The 18126-nt window shown below is 41.9% G+C and overlaps 1 protein-coding gene across 2 annotated transcripts in view; it reads left to right on the top strand.

The window, feature by feature from the left end:
• Positions 1–8442: 8442 nt before the first annotated feature.
• The window catches only part of GARRE1 (granule associated Rac and RHOG effector 1), a 69370-nt gene continuing 59686 nt past the window's right edge, over positions 8443–18126 (top strand). Inside the window, exons 1-3 of one of the 2 annotated variants that reach the window (XM_036274422.1) lie at positions 8443–8543; positions 10212–10326; positions 15953–16007. In XM_036274422.1, coding sequence (XP_036130315.1) covers positions 15956–16007 — 52 coding nt within the window. In that variant the 5' untranslated portion in view covers positions 8443–8543; positions 10212–10326; positions 15953–15955. Of the gene's footprint in view, positions 8548–10211; positions 10327–15952; positions 16008–18126 lie in introns of both variants that reach the window. The other variant, XM_036274423.1, reaches the window with a different exon arrangement.

Raw genomic sequence — 18126 nt, 5'->3', positions numbered from 1 at the left:
GACACATCGACCTAGTTGCTGCCCACACGACCCCAACGGGCTGGGAATGAACTGCAACCAAGGTACGTGCCCTTAGTGGGAACTGAACCCGGGCCTTTTTAGTCTGCAGGCCAACGCTCTAACCGCTGAGCCAAACCGGCCAGGGCTCTAAGATTCCCTGCCCCCTTCATTGATTCTAGAGAGAGAGGAAGTGAGAGGGAGAGAGAGATAGAAACATCGATGAGAGAGAACATTGATTGGCCCCTCACTGGGGATTGGGCCCACAACCTGGGCATGTGTCCTGATCAGGAATTGAACCGGCGACCTCTTGGTGCATGGGTCGATGCTCAACCACTGAGCCACACCAGCCAGACTCTAAGATTCTTATTAGCTGACATATCACATCTCTTCTTCCTTCTTGATTTGGGTTATATTTGCCATATGCTTTCTATTCCTACAACTTGATTTAAACTTTGTACTTTTGCTCAGGGACTTCAGACATAATCTGTTTCCACCCTGGATGAGAATGATGAAATCCAATGAATTTAGTTAGCTTATGTTCATGAAGTTTTTGCGGTATAGGCTAGTTACTGTACTAGAAGATTGGAATTCAGAGCCATAAGGTTCATCCTGTGGAAGAAAACCGAGTAAGTGATTGCCATAAAGCATCATAAATGTGTATGCATAAGCTTAACCAGGTTTTAGAGATCTTGCTGTTTCATTCACTGCTGTTATCTCTAGGGCCTATAGAACACAATGTTCTGGGAACAATGACGTTTTTGTTGAATGAATGAATCGGTGATCATCCAAGAATGAAATCAGAATAAATGTTACACAAAACAGCTATCTATAGAAAAGATATAAGCCAAGAGACATTTTGTAAATGTAGTTTGAAGAATTTCAGGAAAAACTTAAGTTCAACCAAAATGACCCAGTTATAACCCCAGGAAAGCATGATTGGAATGTGTTGTAGCCTGAATGCTTAAACTTAATTTTGTGTCCTCAGAAGAAAGACTGTTTTTTAGAAGGAGGGAATTGGGATGGTGGGTCCAAGGGAGGAATTGGGTGATATGTCTGTAGCACTGTCTGGGGGCCTTGAGCAGAGCAGCTGTGTGTAGTTCCCCACTGGGCCTCTGCACTGCCAGATGGGTGCATCCCTGTTGATGCCTTTAGCCAGGAGAATTTTTCCTTTGTTTTGCTTCCATGCTGCTAATACCCTTTGATTAGAAGATGGCTTCACATGAAGATTTCCTGCCAAGGAGAGAATGTGAGTTGTTGATACCTTTGCATCTAGACAGATTGAGTCATGTCCCAGTCTTGGGATGTTGGCTAATCTGTTTCCCCATCTGTAGAATGGGGATAATAGTAACACCTTCCTCTTTGCTGCCTTGGCACCTTCTAAGTGCTCAGTAAGTAATAGCTCTTATCAGTATTTATAAACTTAGTATCTGGCCTTCTGGTTAATACATCAGTCATCTTTGAGCTTAGACAGCCTGCATCAATCCCCCTGAGCCTGGGTGCACTGACAAAGCTAAGCACCATATGGTGGAAGGCATGACAGATAGGCTCTTCCCAAACTGATCATCCAGAGAATCCAGCTGCGGTTGTTAGGGAAGACTTTCCTGGAGAAGATTGTGCTTGAGCTGAGTAGTGTGGGGAAAAGTGAGTCCAGCACACTTAGGCTGGGCAACAGCAGGTAATGCAGGTATAGATGTGAGCAAGCATGAGGTATGTGAGCTGCAGGAGATTTAGGGTAAAGGGTCTACAGGCACGAATAGAGAAGTAGAGGGAAATGAGATTGGAGAAAAAAGTGGGACCAGCTCTTGAAGAAATAATAGCAAGATCTAACTTATTGGACACTAACAGTGGCTCAGGTGCAATATTAATCTCTTAGAATCACTGTGCTAGTCAGGTTTTGTGCTAAGTGCTTTGTGTATATTACCTTGGCCCTGGCTGGTTTGGTTCAGCAGGTAAAGCATCAGCCCACGGACAGAAGGGTCACGGGTTCGATTTCCAGTCAAGGGCACGTACCTGGGTTGCACATGCGACCCCCAACCCCAGTTGGGGTCGTGTGGGAGTTAACCAGTTGATGTGTCTCTCTCACATTGACATTTCTCTCTCACATCAATGTTTCTCTCCCCCCATCTTCACTCTGTCTAAAAAAAATCAATGAAAAAATATCCCTGGGTGAGGATTAACAACAGCAGCAAAAAAAAAAAAGTGTATATTACCTTATTTAGTCCTCATAACAATCCTATGATATAGATACTTACATAGGAGAAGTGACATATTGAATGTCACCTAGTAGGTCTCTGTTGATTTATCATGCACATTTCTGAAAGGCTAACCTTTGATGTCTATTGTACACTTAAAAGCCTTTATGTGACTCCTATTTCCTGATGAAGCCCAAGCCCACCAAGATCCTCTGACTTCATGAAACCATTTTGAGTAGAAATGTGAAAATACATGTATCTTAAAATTGAATAAAACAGCATGGGTGCAGATATGCACCAAGCTCAGAGAAGTATCATTCAGTGAGAAAGGCAAGATGCAAAACAATATGTATATGTACCCATTTGTATAAATAAAAAAGAAAGGAAACAAAGAGACCCGAAATAGGTTTCTAAGTGCAAAAAATTATGGAATAAAAAAAAGAAACAGTGGTTACCTTTGGAATAAGGCCCCAGAAAGCTAGGTTGTTAGACTGACCTAGCTTGCCTGCCTTCCTTCCTGCCTGCCTGCCTGCCTGCCTTCCTTCCTTCCTTCCTTCCTTCCTTCCTTCCTTCCTTCCTGTTAATCCTCATCCAAGGATATTTTTTCCATTTAGAGAGAGAGAGAGAGAGAGAGAGAGAGAGAGAGAGAGAGAAACATCAATGTGAGAGAGACACACCAATTGGTTGCCTCCTGCATGTGCCCTTACCAGGGGCCAGGGATTGAACCTATAACCCAGGTATGTATCCTTGATCAGAAATCGAACCCAAGACACTATAGTTTACGGGCTGACACTCTAACCACTGAGCCAAATCAGTTAGGGCCTGACCTAGCTTTACTTGTGTACTCTTGTACAGAATGAATATTTTCATTCTGTATGTGTATTGCATTTCAGTTAATAATTAATTAAAATTAAAATGTCTGCTATGTAGATAGCAGTCATTTAGAGAGAAACTGTAACATGGAGGTTAAGAGCAAGGACTTGATCCATATTGCTTGGGTTCGAGTCCTGCCTCTGCCATTCACTAGTCACTAACCTCTAAATTACAACCTTTCTTTACCTCATTTGACCCTCTCTGGAAATGAGGAGGTAATAGTACCTACCTCCTGGGGTATAGTGAGGCTTAAATGAGTTAAGTCTTTAGAACAGTTCCTAACAGATGTGATTTTGCTGTTGTTAGTGGTGGTGGTGGTGGTATGTCCCCGTCTGTGCACTGCAGTGACTGTGAAGATGGGTCCAGCCTCTGTTTCTGTGTGTTTACAATTCATTCGGAAGGGGAAGGCATGCGAAGCTAAAAGGAGCAATGGCAGTGGGGGCTGCAGGAGCTCAGGAAAGGCTCCATGTGGACTGAAGGGGCCCAAGATGGTTTAATTGAAACAGTGGGTCTTAAATAAGAGTAACTTCTAGAAAAAGTTAAAGGAGAGAGAAGGGCACAGAGAGGCTTATTCCGAGGGTGATGTGTGTTCCAGATGGACTGAGGTAGAGGAACGAGACATGAAGGAGCCTTGAGGGAGAGTGAAATTGGGATGTGCTGTGCGATTTTGGGCCATCGTCATATGGCAGAGTTTTTCTTAGCATATATAAAACAGTGACTTATAAATGTAACATCTTAGGCTTGTGGAATGTGGCTTTACCTTGATCTTTCAGATGGTAGGTGTTTCTGTGTAATTTATTTAATGATTCCCTTAATGCAGGACATGTAGGTTAACTCCAGGTTGATGCTTGTAAGCAGTGCTGCCAGTGAGCATCCTTAATGCAGGCCCCCCTATTTCCTGAGTCTGTTTCTAGGATTCTTTCTGCCATTTTTTTGTAAACCATTTTTGACTATGTTCCTTGTGTCTGGGCCACTGTCAGAGATGTGCTTTTTCAAATTGGTAATTGCAAAGAATCATAATGGAAAAGACTCTGAGTATGGAACTAAAGCTGGAAAAAAATCTAGTTTTCTTATTAAAAATGATTTGAGGATTGGGTGCTAGTGAGATGGTAATTATGATTGGGGAACTTGGGAGTACTCGAGTCTTTTCCCATCCCGCTCCCAGGTCCCAGCGGTGGACGTGTGCGCCTGAGAACAGGCAGAGGAAAGCTGGCTTGGCTCCCAGGCTTGAGTACTTGCTGCAGCCTGTGGTAACCTAGGCAGGGAGAGGCGAAAGTGGTCCCTCTCACCTGCTCACAAGGACCTGCCTGCTCTGCCCCTGAGTCTCAAGGTGGAGAAAATGCATACACCTTAAGTAATTTTGTAATTCGAAGTGATCCTTCCTGGGCTGTGTCCCTGTTCTTCTAACCTGGGGCTGAAAGAGGAGGGAGTGATGGGCAGGGAAATGGGAGGAGCTGTCACCTCCTTCCCCTCTGGAGGACACCGGGCAGCATTCCTTTCAGTTTATTTCCAGGACTTTGGGAGTTGGGGCCAGAGCTGCAGGAAGGTAAGTACTATTTTTTGAAAGTTGTTGTAACGCCCTGGCCGGTTTGGCTCAGCGTTAAAGTGTCAGCCTGCGGTCCAGAGAGACCCGGGTTTGGTTCCCGCTAAGGGCACCTACCTCTGTTGCAGTTTGTCCCCGGTGGTCGTGCGGGTGGCAGCCACTCGATGGGTCCCTTTCACGTCGATGTTTCTCTCTCTCTTCCTCTCTCCCCCTCCCACTCTATCTGAACAAAAAATGGAAAATGTCCTCGGGTGAGGATTAAAAAAAAAAAGTTGTTGTAACTATGCAGTAGATTGGAGAAGAGGAGAGTTTATTATTTATTTTACTAATGGTAGGTCAAAATGAAGATTTTCAGTAGAAGATAAAATGCTGTCCTCTGACTAGTTCCTGGCTTCTTCAGAGAGGTAGCTTCCCTTTACTGAGTGAGACTCAGGATATGCCAAGTGCTGTCTTATGTGGATTTAATCCTCAGCACAGTACTGAAGAAATTGAGGCACAGGAGTTCACGTCACTTGCCTAAGGTCATAGAGTTATTAAGTGCTATTATTCAACTGACAATTACTGAGAGAGGAATTCTTATCTGGGTCAGTCTGACTCCCAGACCCATAACCATAACTACTGCACTCTGGCAGTTCCTGTTTCAACGAAATCTCTTTGTAGTGGAGCATTTTACCTACAAAATAAGAGCATAAGCATTTTCTCCTTTTTCTTCTGCTAAGGCTGTAAGTAAGCTCCTAGAGAGCAAGAATTGTGTCTCACTCACAACTGCACCCCCAGTGCCTGGAGCAGTGCTGTGCACATAGTAGGACCTCAGTAAATGCTCAAGTATGTGAAGACTTGTGGCCTAGATGAGTGACATCCTGGAAGCTAGTCTGGTGATCCACTGCAGGACTGCTCTCTACAGCTCTCTTCCCTGCCTGTGGGAGGGGTGGGGAGGAGACTCCTCAAATGTCCTCATTGCTAAATATTTGACCTGCTGGAATGTTTGTGGGGAAGAATGGACTCGGTAGCTGTTCTTTTTCAGACATGGGAATGCTTGCTGGGTATATAAAATGGGAGTCAGTGTTCCAGCCTGGAGGAGGGATCTGCTACAATTATCCATTGATAAAATTTTTATAGGTGCCTTGAATTTTCAGAAATGGTCCTGGATCTGAAGTGTATTTATCTAAAATTTATATAATTCCTCTCCATAGTAAGATAATTTCCAAGTTACCGTCTGATTTACCCATTTGTATATATGCTTCTTGATAAATACTTGTTTTTCCCATTTGAGGTTAAGTTTGGGTAGATTCCACGGTGCAAGTTGTTAAGAATGAGTAACACTATAGAATTTTAAGTTTTCTTTAAAAACTTTCTAATGGATACATTAGTTTTCACTAGTTCAGCTTGCTTTTTCAAATTTGGAAACTTTTTGGATAACTGGGCTAAAACTAGGCTGAAACAGAGCTGAATGAATCAAGGCTTTTTCATACTGGGACACACTAACAAAAATAAACTGCAGGTTTTTAATAGATGTAGATTTTTTGGAAATTATTTTTTAACAAATTGGGTTTGAAAAATTATGTCAGTGCTGCCCTGTCCAGTGTGGTTCAGTTGGTTGGGTGTCATCCTGTGCACCAAAAGTTGCTCATTTGATTCCTGGTCAGAGCACAAGCCTGGGTTGTGGGCTCGATCCCTGGTAGGGGGCATGCAGGAGGCAGCCAATCTATGTTCCACTCTCACATCAATGTTTCTCTTCTCCCTCTCGCTCAAACATCGATAAAAAATTTTTTTTAATTACATCAGTGCTTTGTGGTTTAAATTTTTTTTCTTTATTTATTTTTAGAGGGAGAGAAAGGGGGAGGAAGAGAGAGAAACATCGATGAGAGAGAACATCATTGGTCACCTCCTGCATGCCCCCCACTGGGGGTTTGGCCCACAACCTAGGCATGTGCCCTGACCAGGAATTGAACCAGCAACCTCTCGATGCATGGGTCAATGCTCAACCACTGAGCCACACCAGCCGGGCTGCTTTGTGGTTTTAAGAAATGATTTACTTTAAAGTAGTTATTTTCACTCCTTGATTTACACTAGAATTTCCATCAAGCAGCACAATTTATATTTGAGAATGTTTTCATCGTGCTTAGGTGCATTTGATGTGAAATGTTTTTTTCTTGATTGATTTTAGAGAGAAAGGGAGAGAGAGAGAAACATCAATGTGAGAACATCGATTAGCTCGCTCCTGCATGTCCCCCACTGGGGATCAGGCCCACAACCTGGGCATGTGCCCTGACCAGGAATCGAACCGGCAACTTCTTGGTGCATGGGTCAACACTCAACCACTGAGCCACACCAGCCAGGCTGATGTGAAAAATTTTTTTTAATCCTCATCCGAGGACATTTTTTTCTGTTTATCATTAGATAGAGTGGGAGGGAGGGAGAGGGAAGGGGGCAGGGGGAGAGAGAAACAGAGAATCATCAGTGTGAGAGAGACACTTCAACTGGTTGCTGTTTGCAGGACCCCAACCAGGGCCAGTGAGGAACTGAAACCAAGGTATGTGCCCTTGACCTTCTGGAATCGAACGCAAAACTCATTGTTCCAAGGGCCAACGCTCTAACTGCTGAGCCAAACCAGCCAGGGCTTAACCTGTATTGTTTTGAAACTAAATTTCAACTCTGTTGACTTGTGGTAAGAAATTTCTTTCCTTCTGCTTAAATGGAATTATCCATAATTTTTAGATGACCAGATCTGCTAATAATAACTTGCTTTGTTTTGTACAGGAATGTCGTCTTTTGTGGTGATAAGTTATTATAGAGCATGTGTCAACACAAAAGGCAGTCAGGTGTCACCGTGTGGAGGCAGACTAAAAGCTCCTTGACAGCCGGCCCTGTTAGCCTCTGTGTTCTGGATGCCTAAAGCTTTTAGGCCCAGTCACAGGGTTGACCGAGTTGGTGGGGGATGGGTATAGAAGCACCTTTATTTTAACTGTGATAGATTCAAGCTCTGATTAGAATTATTTAGAATTCTATGATTAAAAATTTTATTAGTGTTTTTTCTCTCTACTTGAGTTTTTATAGCTCAGTGTAGGATAACATGGGCTTTAGATTTTGTCAACTGATCAGTTATTTAGTAACTTTTTATTTTGTTTTGTCTTAACAGCAGTTTTAGTAGCTACTTCTTGACTAGAATGGAAAAAACTAGTTTAATCTTAGCTTCCTTAAAACTTTTTCATTGACAGTTTTTACATTGCTAGGACTTAATGTTTCAGGAGTTTACATGTGATTCTTTAAATTAACATGTTTTTAATGAATTAAATTAATTCCTTGGAAACTGTTTTTGTATAATGAGCTAGTGTCTGGTTTTGCACATATTTTTTGGGGGGGCAGTCTGGGCTTGGTGGACCCAGAAGGGTCACTTCCTTTCCTCTGGCCTTGGCTCTCCATGCCTGCCTTCCGCTTTGATGTTTTAATGATATCCTCCCTGTTCAGTGATTTGTGTTCAGGAAGCTGGGCAGTGATTACTTTTGTTTCTACTTTGCAAACTTCCTCCCCCACTTCCTATTTTTACTGAGCAACTACAGGAAATGAGGCAGTTTTTGGCTGGCTGCTGCTAAGCACTGATTTTAGGTGGGCGAGGACAAGGCCTTCAGGCCTGAGCCATTGAAAGCATTTTCCATCTTTGTCTTTTCACTACCTCCTTCCTGTAGGATCATAGGAGCACCATTGGGTTAATACGATGATATGTCCTCTTCAGCTTCGGGGTGGGAGGCAGGTGCTGCTCAGCTGGAGGACCAAGCTTCTGTGAAGTAGGTGAGGGGTTTTCCAGTGGTAACAGTAGGGGTGGGACATAGTGACCCTTTGGACCAGCTGCGGTTGTGTTGATACGATGATATGTCCTCTTCAGCTTCGGGGTGGGAGGCAGGTGCTGCTCAGCTGGAGGACCAAGCTTCTGTGAAGTAGGTGAGGGGTTTTCCAGTGGTAACAGTAGGGGTGGGACATAGTGACCCTTTGGACCAGCTGCGGTTGTAGGTGAACAGTGTGGCATGAGGAAAGGGTGTGTTGAAGGGACCTGTTGCGAGTAGGGCTAGAAAGGTGGATTGTGGTTACTTTGGGGGGCTTGACTGGCAGGCGTGGAGTGAACTGAGAAGGCACCCTCAGCCTTCCATGCTTGCTCTGCAGGGCTAGTTTCTTGGAAGCTGCACAGTGTGATGTGAAAGAGGGAATGAGAGGCATTTTAGGGTGAAATGGTAATGGCTAACTAATGTTTATGGCCGGACTCAATGTAAGGGATAGAAAGGTAAGGGAACAGAGATAATGACAACACCTTAGGTTTAGGCTCAGGACTGGCAGTAAATACAGCAGGAGGAGCTGGGGATGGAAGAATGACTAGGTAAATTTGAAGGACCTGAGGAGATGTTTTGAGTCTAGTCTTGGGAGAGAGAGGTCTTGGCTGGAGAGTTGAACTTGGGTATCATCAGCAATACAATGGATATGATCTTCTAAAGAGAGATCACTTTTCGTTGCTACAGTTCATCTTCTTGTCAATTTTAAGAAGCCTACAGCTTCATTTAAATAATCTCCTCAGAGTGAGAAACAGAATGTCTTTGGCTAGGTGTTTGACAAAGGTGGAATAGCACAGTAATGGAGCACTCAGCCTCTGGCGGCAGGCAGCCAGGCCCCAGATCCAGCTCTGTTGGTGACTACTACCTTATCCAAGTGGCATGAACTTGAAGGACGCACTTAACCTCTTTAGATGCCTCGCCTTCCTCCCAGGGTCATTGTGAGCATTAAATTAGGTAGCAGGTGTAAAATGCTTTGCACAATGCCTGGCACTTAGTACCCATTCAGTTAATGCCAGCTGGTTTTATTTTACAGTTCTAGTGAATATTAAAAATGAGATTATATATCTAAAGCTCGATTGTAGTCATTTAATGAATGGTTCATTTTGTTGAGAAGTACTTGTGTGAACATGGTCTGTCATCGGTCATTTTTTTTTTCTCTATATATAAAGTAGAACCTTCTATCTAGCATTTAACTGCTGCCTCTGTGGATGGGAAGGCTGACTGTGAATGCTGTATAGAAATAGCCATTAAATAATACTAAGAATGAACTAATCACTCACCAAATATCTGTTGAATGTTTGCAGTGTGCTTAGTACTTTCGAATATCTCAAATGAGCTCTGTGGTATTGGAGGCTGGAGGCGGCAGGGAACCTGGCAGTTGTAACACAGTATGCTACGGCAAAGATAATACTAAGACGGGAATAAAAACAGGGTGTTAGGAGAGCACATAGTTGCTCCTAACTGTCTTTGTCAAGGTGGCTTCCCAGAGGAGGGGCTGTCTGAGTTAGACGTCCAGAGAAGTGCGAGTAAGCCAGGAGAGCCTTCTAGGCAGAAGAATGAATGTGTAGATGGCGAGAGAGAGGCTGGCACAGCAAGAACCGCAGTGTGGGGCAGAGATTGGGAATGGAGGGTGTAAGAGAGGTGGGAAGTGGAGTGGAGAGCCATGAGGATTTTAAGCAGGAGAGTGGCATGATTAAACTGGCTCTGGAACAGTCACACAGCAACCAGAGGGGAGCAATCCGGGCATTTGGAAAAGCACTCAGGAGGCTCTCTGTAATTCAGGCAAGAGATGAAGATGGTCTGAACTTTGGATTGGCAGTGAAGATAGAAGGGAAAAGACCTGACAGATATTAAGAAGGCAGGAAGCATATGACTCAGTGATTAACTGGATGGAAAGGTGAGTGAGGAGTGGAGGATAACTCTCAGGTTTCTGGCTTGTTCAGGTAGGTAAGTGGTGATGCCATTCACTAAAACAGGGAAGGAACATGGAAAGACTGGAGAGAATTGGTTTGGACATTTGACTTGGAGACCTGTTTAGTAGGGATCTGGATATTTGGGATCTGGAGTACAGGAGAAAGATCTAGGTTAGAGAGGTAGACTGGGGAGCCCTGCCCAGGGAGAATATGTTGATCTTAGAAACAGACAGGGCACAGCACGGAGTTCTGAGTAACTTCAGGTCTGTCGGGGCGGGGGTGGCTCATAGAAGCAACTGAGAATGGCCAGAGGGGCAGGGGGAGAGCTAGGAGAACTACCATTTTTTCATATCACTCTTTTTAATGTGGTAACATAAAAGAGGAGCCAAAAAAGGAGAGTCCTAAGAAGAGAGAGAAGAACTGAATCTTTCAGGCATTTTCTCTTGCCTGGGTAGATATTTTTAATTTATGAATGTTGAGAATAAAAGTCTTGAAAGCATTTTTCCAGAGTGCATTTCTAAATATGGCTTGTGTCATTCTGAACTGCCAAAAAAACATAGAAAAGCTTGGGCTTTGAACTTCACTAATTTCCCTAAAGAATTTCCTGTAGTATCTCCACATAACCAAGGATAGATATTTAAGTTTACATTGTTGTGGACTAGAGAGGAAATACTTTCCTGTATTTTTTTTCTCTGAAGAGGGAATTGTTTGTGGAGTTGTTCATGTATTTTTTTAAATAGCAACTTTATTGAAATATAACTTACATATCATATAATTCACTTTAATTAAAGTGTATGATTAAATGATTTTTAGTATATTCACAAAGTTATACAACTACCATTACAATTAATTTCAGAACATTCCATTACTGTAAAAAAAAAAAGCAACCATATTCACTAGCAGTCATTCCTCAGTCTTCCTATCCACCCATCCCTATGCAGCTATTAATCTACTTTGTTTCAGTGGATTTGCCTATTCTAGACATTTCATATTAATGGAATCATACAATATGTAGCCTTTTGTATCTGACTTCCTTCACTTAGCATAATGTTTTCAATGCACAATTTATGTCATAGCATGTATCAGTACTTCATTCCTTTTTATGCCTGAGTAATATTATTCCGTTTTATGCCTATATTACATTTTGTTTATCTATTTATCTGTTGATAGACATTTCAGTTGTTTCCTCTTTTTTACTATTTTGGATACTGTTGCTCTGAACTTTCATAGACAGGTTTTTGGTAAACATACGTTTTTCATTTTTCTTGGGTCTGCACATAGTTGTGGAATTATTTAATCATACGGTAATTCTGTGTTTGACCTTTTAAGGTACTGCCAGACTGCTTTCCAAAGTATCTGCATCATTTTACATCCCCACAAGCAGTGTAGGAGGATTCCAGTTTCTCCACATCCTTGCTAACACTTGTTATTATCTGTCTTTTTTATTATCGCCATCCTAGTGGTTGTGAAGTGAAATCTTGTGGTTTCGATTTACATTTTCCTGATAACTAATGATGTACATCTTTACATGTGCTTGTTAGCCATTTTGTGTATCTTCTTTGAAGGGTTCATCTATATTTGATCATCAATTTTTGCAAGGTAAATTTAGTTGCAAAACCTGAAGCTGTAAAAGAACAGATGAACATATTTGACTAGAGAAATGAGGAGAGTGTTTATGTATTTGTGTGTGTGTGTGTGTGTGTAGTGAAAGATGCTGTAAGCATATAAAAGATAAAGGACAGGCTCCCCAGAGAAATAGCCAACACTCTCCACCCATGTCAAGCCAGAGCTTGAGAAACAGGGTGCCTGATGATCCTGTTATGTAGCTGTGACTTTGGAAGTAGAGACCATGATCTCTGCTTTCTTCCCCATAGCAGCTATCCTAAGGCCACAGTTACTGCAACCACTGCCAGGTTTTTGCAAACCAATGGCCTGACAAATAGAGAGGTAGCTCGCTTCATGGGTGAATGTAGGCTCATCCATACCAAAGCACGTATCAGAATTTCCTTCCCTTTTAGGCTAAATAATAGACCATTGCATGGTTATACCACATTTTGTTTATCCATTCATTCGTCGATGGATATCTGGCTTATTTCCACCTTTTGGCTACTTCTGCTATGAGCATTGGTGTACAAATAACTGTTCAAGTTCCTGCTTTCCTTTTGTGTGTATACTCAGGATTGGATTTGCTGGATTATGTGGTAATTATATATTTACTTTTTTTGAGGAACTGCCATACTGTTTTCCACAGTGACTCTACCTTTTTACATTCCCACCAGCAATGCAGAGGGTGCCAACTCTCTTTTTTTAAAAATTTTTTCCCCCTTTACTGATTTTAGAGAGAAAGGAGGGAAAGGGAGAGAGAGAGAGAAATATTGATGAGAGAGAACATTGATTGGCCACCTCCTGCATGTCCCACGCTAGAGATTTGGCCTACAACCTGGGCATGTGCCCTGACTGGGAATCGAACCGATCACTTGGTGCATGGGTCGATGCTCAACCACTGAGCCACAGCAGCCAGGCAAGAGTTCCAGTTTCTTCACGTCCTTGCCAATGTGTTATTTTCTGTTTTTGTTTTTTGTTTTGTTTTTATGATAGTGATCTTTTTTTTTTTTTTTCATGATAGCCATCTTCATGAAGTGGTATCTCATTGTGGTTTTGCATTGCATTTCCCAAATGAGTCACGATGTTAAGCATCTTTTCATGGGCTTATTGGCTATTTGTCTATTTCTATGGACACAGTTTTTTAAATATTTTTTTTCTTTATTGATTTTAGAGAGAGAGGAAGGGAGAGGGAGAGATGTAGAAACATCAATGAGAGAGAACATCGATCCACTGAGCCATACCAGCCGGGCATCTTTGGACACATTTTTATTCAAGTTCTTTACCAATTTTACAGTTGGACTTTTTTTTTTTTTTTTTTTTTTGATCCAGTAGCCTGTGATCATGAGTTATAGAAGTTCTGTATTTATTCTGGATATTAATTCCTTTTCAGATATATGATTTACAAATATTTCTCTCCCATTCTATGGGCTGCCTTTTCAGTCTGTTGATAGTGTTCTTTGATGTACAAAAGTTTTAAGTTTGATGAAGTCTAAATAGCCTATTTTTTCTTTTGTTGCCTGTGGTTTTTGTGTCATAGTCAATAAATCATTGTCAAGTCCCAACTCATTAATTTTTATATATTTAATGAATTTTTCTCCAGAAAAATTATTCTTTTTGATGCCTAAATTGTCCCATTATTGGCCATTAATAGAGCTTTTTCTTCAGGCTGACTCTGGGTCCCTTTGACATGAGCCTGGTAGTATTAGATGTGTTCCCTGCTTCTGGCCTGATAAGAATTCCTGGGCTTGCCCTGGCCGGTTTGGCTCAGCGGTGAGAGCATTGGCCTGCGGTCCAGAGAGACCTGTGTTCGGTTCCCGCTAAAGGCACGTACTTTGGTTGCAGTTTGTCCCCAGCCCTGGTTGGGTTGTGCGGGTGGCAGCCACTGGATGTGTCCCTTTCACGTCGATGTTTCTTTCTTTCTCTCTCTCTTCCTCTCTCTCCCTCCCACTCTATCTGAACAAAAAAAAAAAAGGAAAAATGTCCTCAGGTGAGGATTTAAAAAAAAAGAATTTCTGGGCTTATCTTTTTGTTTCTGGCCCTGGATCTAGAATCAGCCGTTTCTGTAAGGAGCTCTTGATTCCTTTCGGTGGAAAATCATATTGGGGCATTTGTTGCCATTGGAATGTGAATTCTAGGTCTTTTCTGTAAAGTAAGTATGTATTTTTTGGAAAGAAAAAGATAAATCATGATTTCAGGCTATTTCAAATTCAAATAAAGGATGGAAGTATTTTTATTTCTGTGATTTCATATCTATATCTCTTCTCCTTTGTTGACAATAACACCAGAGAGGTACAGTCCAAACACTGTTTATTTGAAATAAACCTTTTCTGTATGGTTATGCCACCTACTTGAGAGTTTGGGTTCATTTGTCTGTTTTTCATTTTTAGGGCTTTTTAAAATTTACTTTTGAAAAGTTATATACAATATTTACATGGTTCTAAAGATAAAACTGTAAACAAGGTAGATTGAGAGAAGTATGGCTTACTTCCCTGCTTTTGTTCCTGTTCATACCTCATAGAAAAACATTCTTACTGGTTTTTGGTTTATTCTTCCATTGCTTAATTTAAAAAAATATAACCGTGTGTATGTGTATCCCCTATAACCTGCTCCACTCCCATTTTATTTCTTTTTTTGTTTTTCATCTTGGCAACCATATTTCTTATTTCCAAGAATTCTTTCCTGATTTCTGCTTCCTTTATGATTTGCTTCCTTTGTGATTTTGCTTGCTTCTCAAATCTGTAGTCCTGGCCTGTCTGGCTTAACGGTTAGAGCATCAGCCCTCAGACCGAAGGGTCATGGGTTCGATTCCTGGGTTGCAGGTTTGATCCCCGACCAGGGTCAGGGATGAGCCGCAGCTGAGGTATGTGCCCTTGACCGGAATCGAACCCAGGACTCATTGGTCCGCTAGCCGACGCTCTAACTGCTGAGCCAAACTGGCCAGGGCTGTTTATTTTTTTATTATATACTTAAATTGAGCACTTTAGAAAATATAATTACAATTATTTCAAAATGCAGTCCCTGGATTCAATAAATATTCTCTATAATTACCTTCAATCAGTATGTAGACACTAAGCTAACAAATCAAATTAGTAATGATCTACTTTTCCTCTTAGTTGACCTTTTGGTCCTCTTGGCTTTTTCCAACTATCTGGCAATCCTTGTCAGTGAAGAACTGAGCTGATTCTGTAGATAACTGAAAAGAGGTTCCTGTTCTTCAAGGGTTCTCTTGCCTAAATAGGAGTTGGCTGATTCATTGACCAGAGTGAGAAGTATGGAGAAGATCTGGTAGATGAACCTATTTCCCACTGATTTCTGTACCTGCTCACTCAAAGCAGGGCATTTCTCCAGCTCTGCCAGGAAGAGGGGCTCTGCTCTGCCTTTCTGCCCACCTTTGACTCTGCATGTTCTGGGACGTGCCTAGCTGTCTCTGGTCTGTCTTATCAATCAATTAACTGCTTTCTCTCCATCTTCTAGAAAGTGGCCAGTATTAAAATAGACTCTATCCCTCACTCAGCCCTTCTTATTACTGTTGTGAACGTCTTTACTGTTATGCCATTGGGATTTAGGGAGGATGGGGAGGTAAGTACATGAGCCTATTTATTTAACCTGTCATCTAGACATGAGGCTACTTTGTGCTAACCATTGCTGTCAATGGGACTGCTTTTCAGTTTACTTTGTCTGTTGGCTTAATAACTGAAATGGATTTAAAATTTGTTCTCTGTGTTCACAAACTATAGCTATATTTCACTGAAACGTGATGCAGCCTGTCCTACGATACATAGACTTCTACTCAGTTCAGGGATTGGGTGACTTTACAAGACCATTCTTGTTTGTCAGTAACTTTTTTCTGGAAAAGCAGAGGTAACAAGGCCTTATTGTGTGGGAATGATAATAAGATCAAACATACAGTGCTTCATATGTGCCAGGCATGATTCTGAGTGCTTTATATGTATACATTTATTTAACTCAATAACAGTAGTTACTGTTATTATATCTATTTTACAGATAATGCAACTGAGGCACAGAGAGGTTAAAGAACTTGCCCAAGGTCACATAGCTGGTAAGTGGCAGAGCCAGGATCTCTCCCAGTTAGTCTGCCCCAAGGCCACCTTTTATCCACTATACTCTCTAAAGGGAAGCTCTTCAGATTTTCTCAGGATGACCACATTTTATATCTTATCAGTTATGGGTATAAGAAAACCCTCTTTACTTAAACTTATGTAACATGTTCTTTGAAATAGAAATTGCTGATAACTTGGATTGCAGAAAGAAATGTTTTATTTATTTATTTATTTATTTATTTATTTATTTATTTATTTTTCTTTATTGATTTTAGAGAGGAAGGGAGAGGGAGAGAGAGATGGAAACATTAACGAGAGAGAACATCGACTGGCTGCCTCCTGCATGCCCCCCCCTGGGGGTTTGGCCCACAACCAGGGCACGTGTCCTGATCAGGAATTGAACCGGCGACTTTTTGGTGCATGGGTCTACGCTCAACCACTGAGCCACGTGGCCGGGCAGAAAGGAATGTTTTAAATGATGTAATGAGGTCTGAATTCAGTTTTAATCTACTGAGAACTTTTTCAAATTATTGTGTTGCAAAACTGTAACGTCTACTGAAGTGTCCTTTTCTGCCATGTGTATGAGAATCTTAGGCAGCAGTAAAACTTACGCACATCTTTCAACCCTTTAGGCAGATACATATGGGGTGGGGGAAGCATTAAAAGTACAGTAAGACAAGATTTGAGAAGAATTTACTTTTTTTATTATTTATTTTTTTGTTAATCCTCACCTAAGGATATTTTCCATTGGTTTTTAGAGAGAATAGAAGGGGCAGGGGCGAAAGAGAAACATTGATGTGAGAGAGACACATCAATTGGTTGCTTCCCGTATGACCCCATCCAGGGCTGGGGATCAAACCAGATATGTGCCCTTGACTGGGAATCAAATCTGAAAATGCTTTGGTCCTTGGGTTGATGCTCTAACCGCTGAGCCTGGAGGAAAATCCCAGGCTTAACTGTGGGACATATGTGGTCTTCTTAGAAGCAATTATGATACAAACAGAAATTTTCGTTGAGTTGTCCAACCAGCCCCTTGGTTCTCAGAAATGGTCATTTATCACAGGGGCTAGGTGGTTCCCTTTCTGGATTCTTTTTTTTTTTTTAAATCCTCACTGGAAGATATTTTTTCATTGACTTTTAGGTAGAGTCAAAGGCAGGGAAGGGGGAAGAAAGAGAAAGAGAGAGAGAGAGACAGACAGACAGACATTGATTGGCTGCCTCCTACAGGACTCCGACCAGGGTCTGGGGATCAAACCAGGTACAGTTACGTGCCCTTGATGGGGAATTGAACTCTCTACCCTTTGGTCTGTGGGCCTACGCTCTAACCGCTGAGTAAAACCACCTAGGGCTCTTTCTGGATTCTTGAATGAATAGGAATATTAGTGAAATACCTGAGTTGCATTAAGTGGTGTTCATGTAGTCAGTGACTGTGCTCAGGTGCCCTCAATCCTTATCACTTTTAGCAGGTTTTCAACTGAGCATTTTGGTTCTCAAATCATAGCATGTATCCAAATCACCTGGGAAGCTTTAGAAAAACACATATTCTCTGCTTCTACCCCCAAAGATTGATTCTTTAGATTTGTATTGTATGCCAGGGATCTGCATTTTTATTTTTATTTTTTATCCTCACCCGAAGACTTTTTTGCATTTATCTTCAGATAGAGCGAGAGAGAGGGAGAAAGACAGAGAGAGAAACATTAATGTGAGAGAGACACATCAACTGGTTGCCACCTGCATGAACCCAACCAGGGCCAGGGACAAACTGCAACCAAGGTACATGCCCCTAGCGGGAACCGAACCCAGGTCTCTCTGGTCCGCGGGCTGATGCTCCAACCACTGAGCCAAACCGGCCAGGGCAGGAATCTGCATTTTTAAAAAATATATTTTTATAGATTTTTTAGAGAGAAAGGAAGGGAAGAGAGTGATAGAAATATCGATGTGAGAGGGAAACACTGATCGGCTGCCTCCTGCATGTCCCTCTTTTGGGGATTGAGCCCTCAATCCAGGCATGTGCCCTGACCAGGAATCCAACAGGGACCTCTCAGTCCAGGGGAGGATGCTCAATTCACTGAGCCACACCAGCCAGGCAGGAATCTGAATTTTAATAGTCTTCCCATT

The sequence above is a fragment of the Molossus molossus genome, unplaced genomic scaffold (assembly GCF_014108415.1).
Source record: "Molossus molossus isolate mMolMol1 unplaced genomic scaffold, mMolMol1.p scaffold_m16_p_21, whole genome shotgun sequence".
Classification (NCBI taxonomy): domain Eukaryota; kingdom Metazoa; phylum Chordata; class Mammalia; order Chiroptera; family Molossidae; genus Molossus; species Molossus molossus.
This window is presented reverse-complemented; position numbering and strand designations above follow the sequence as displayed.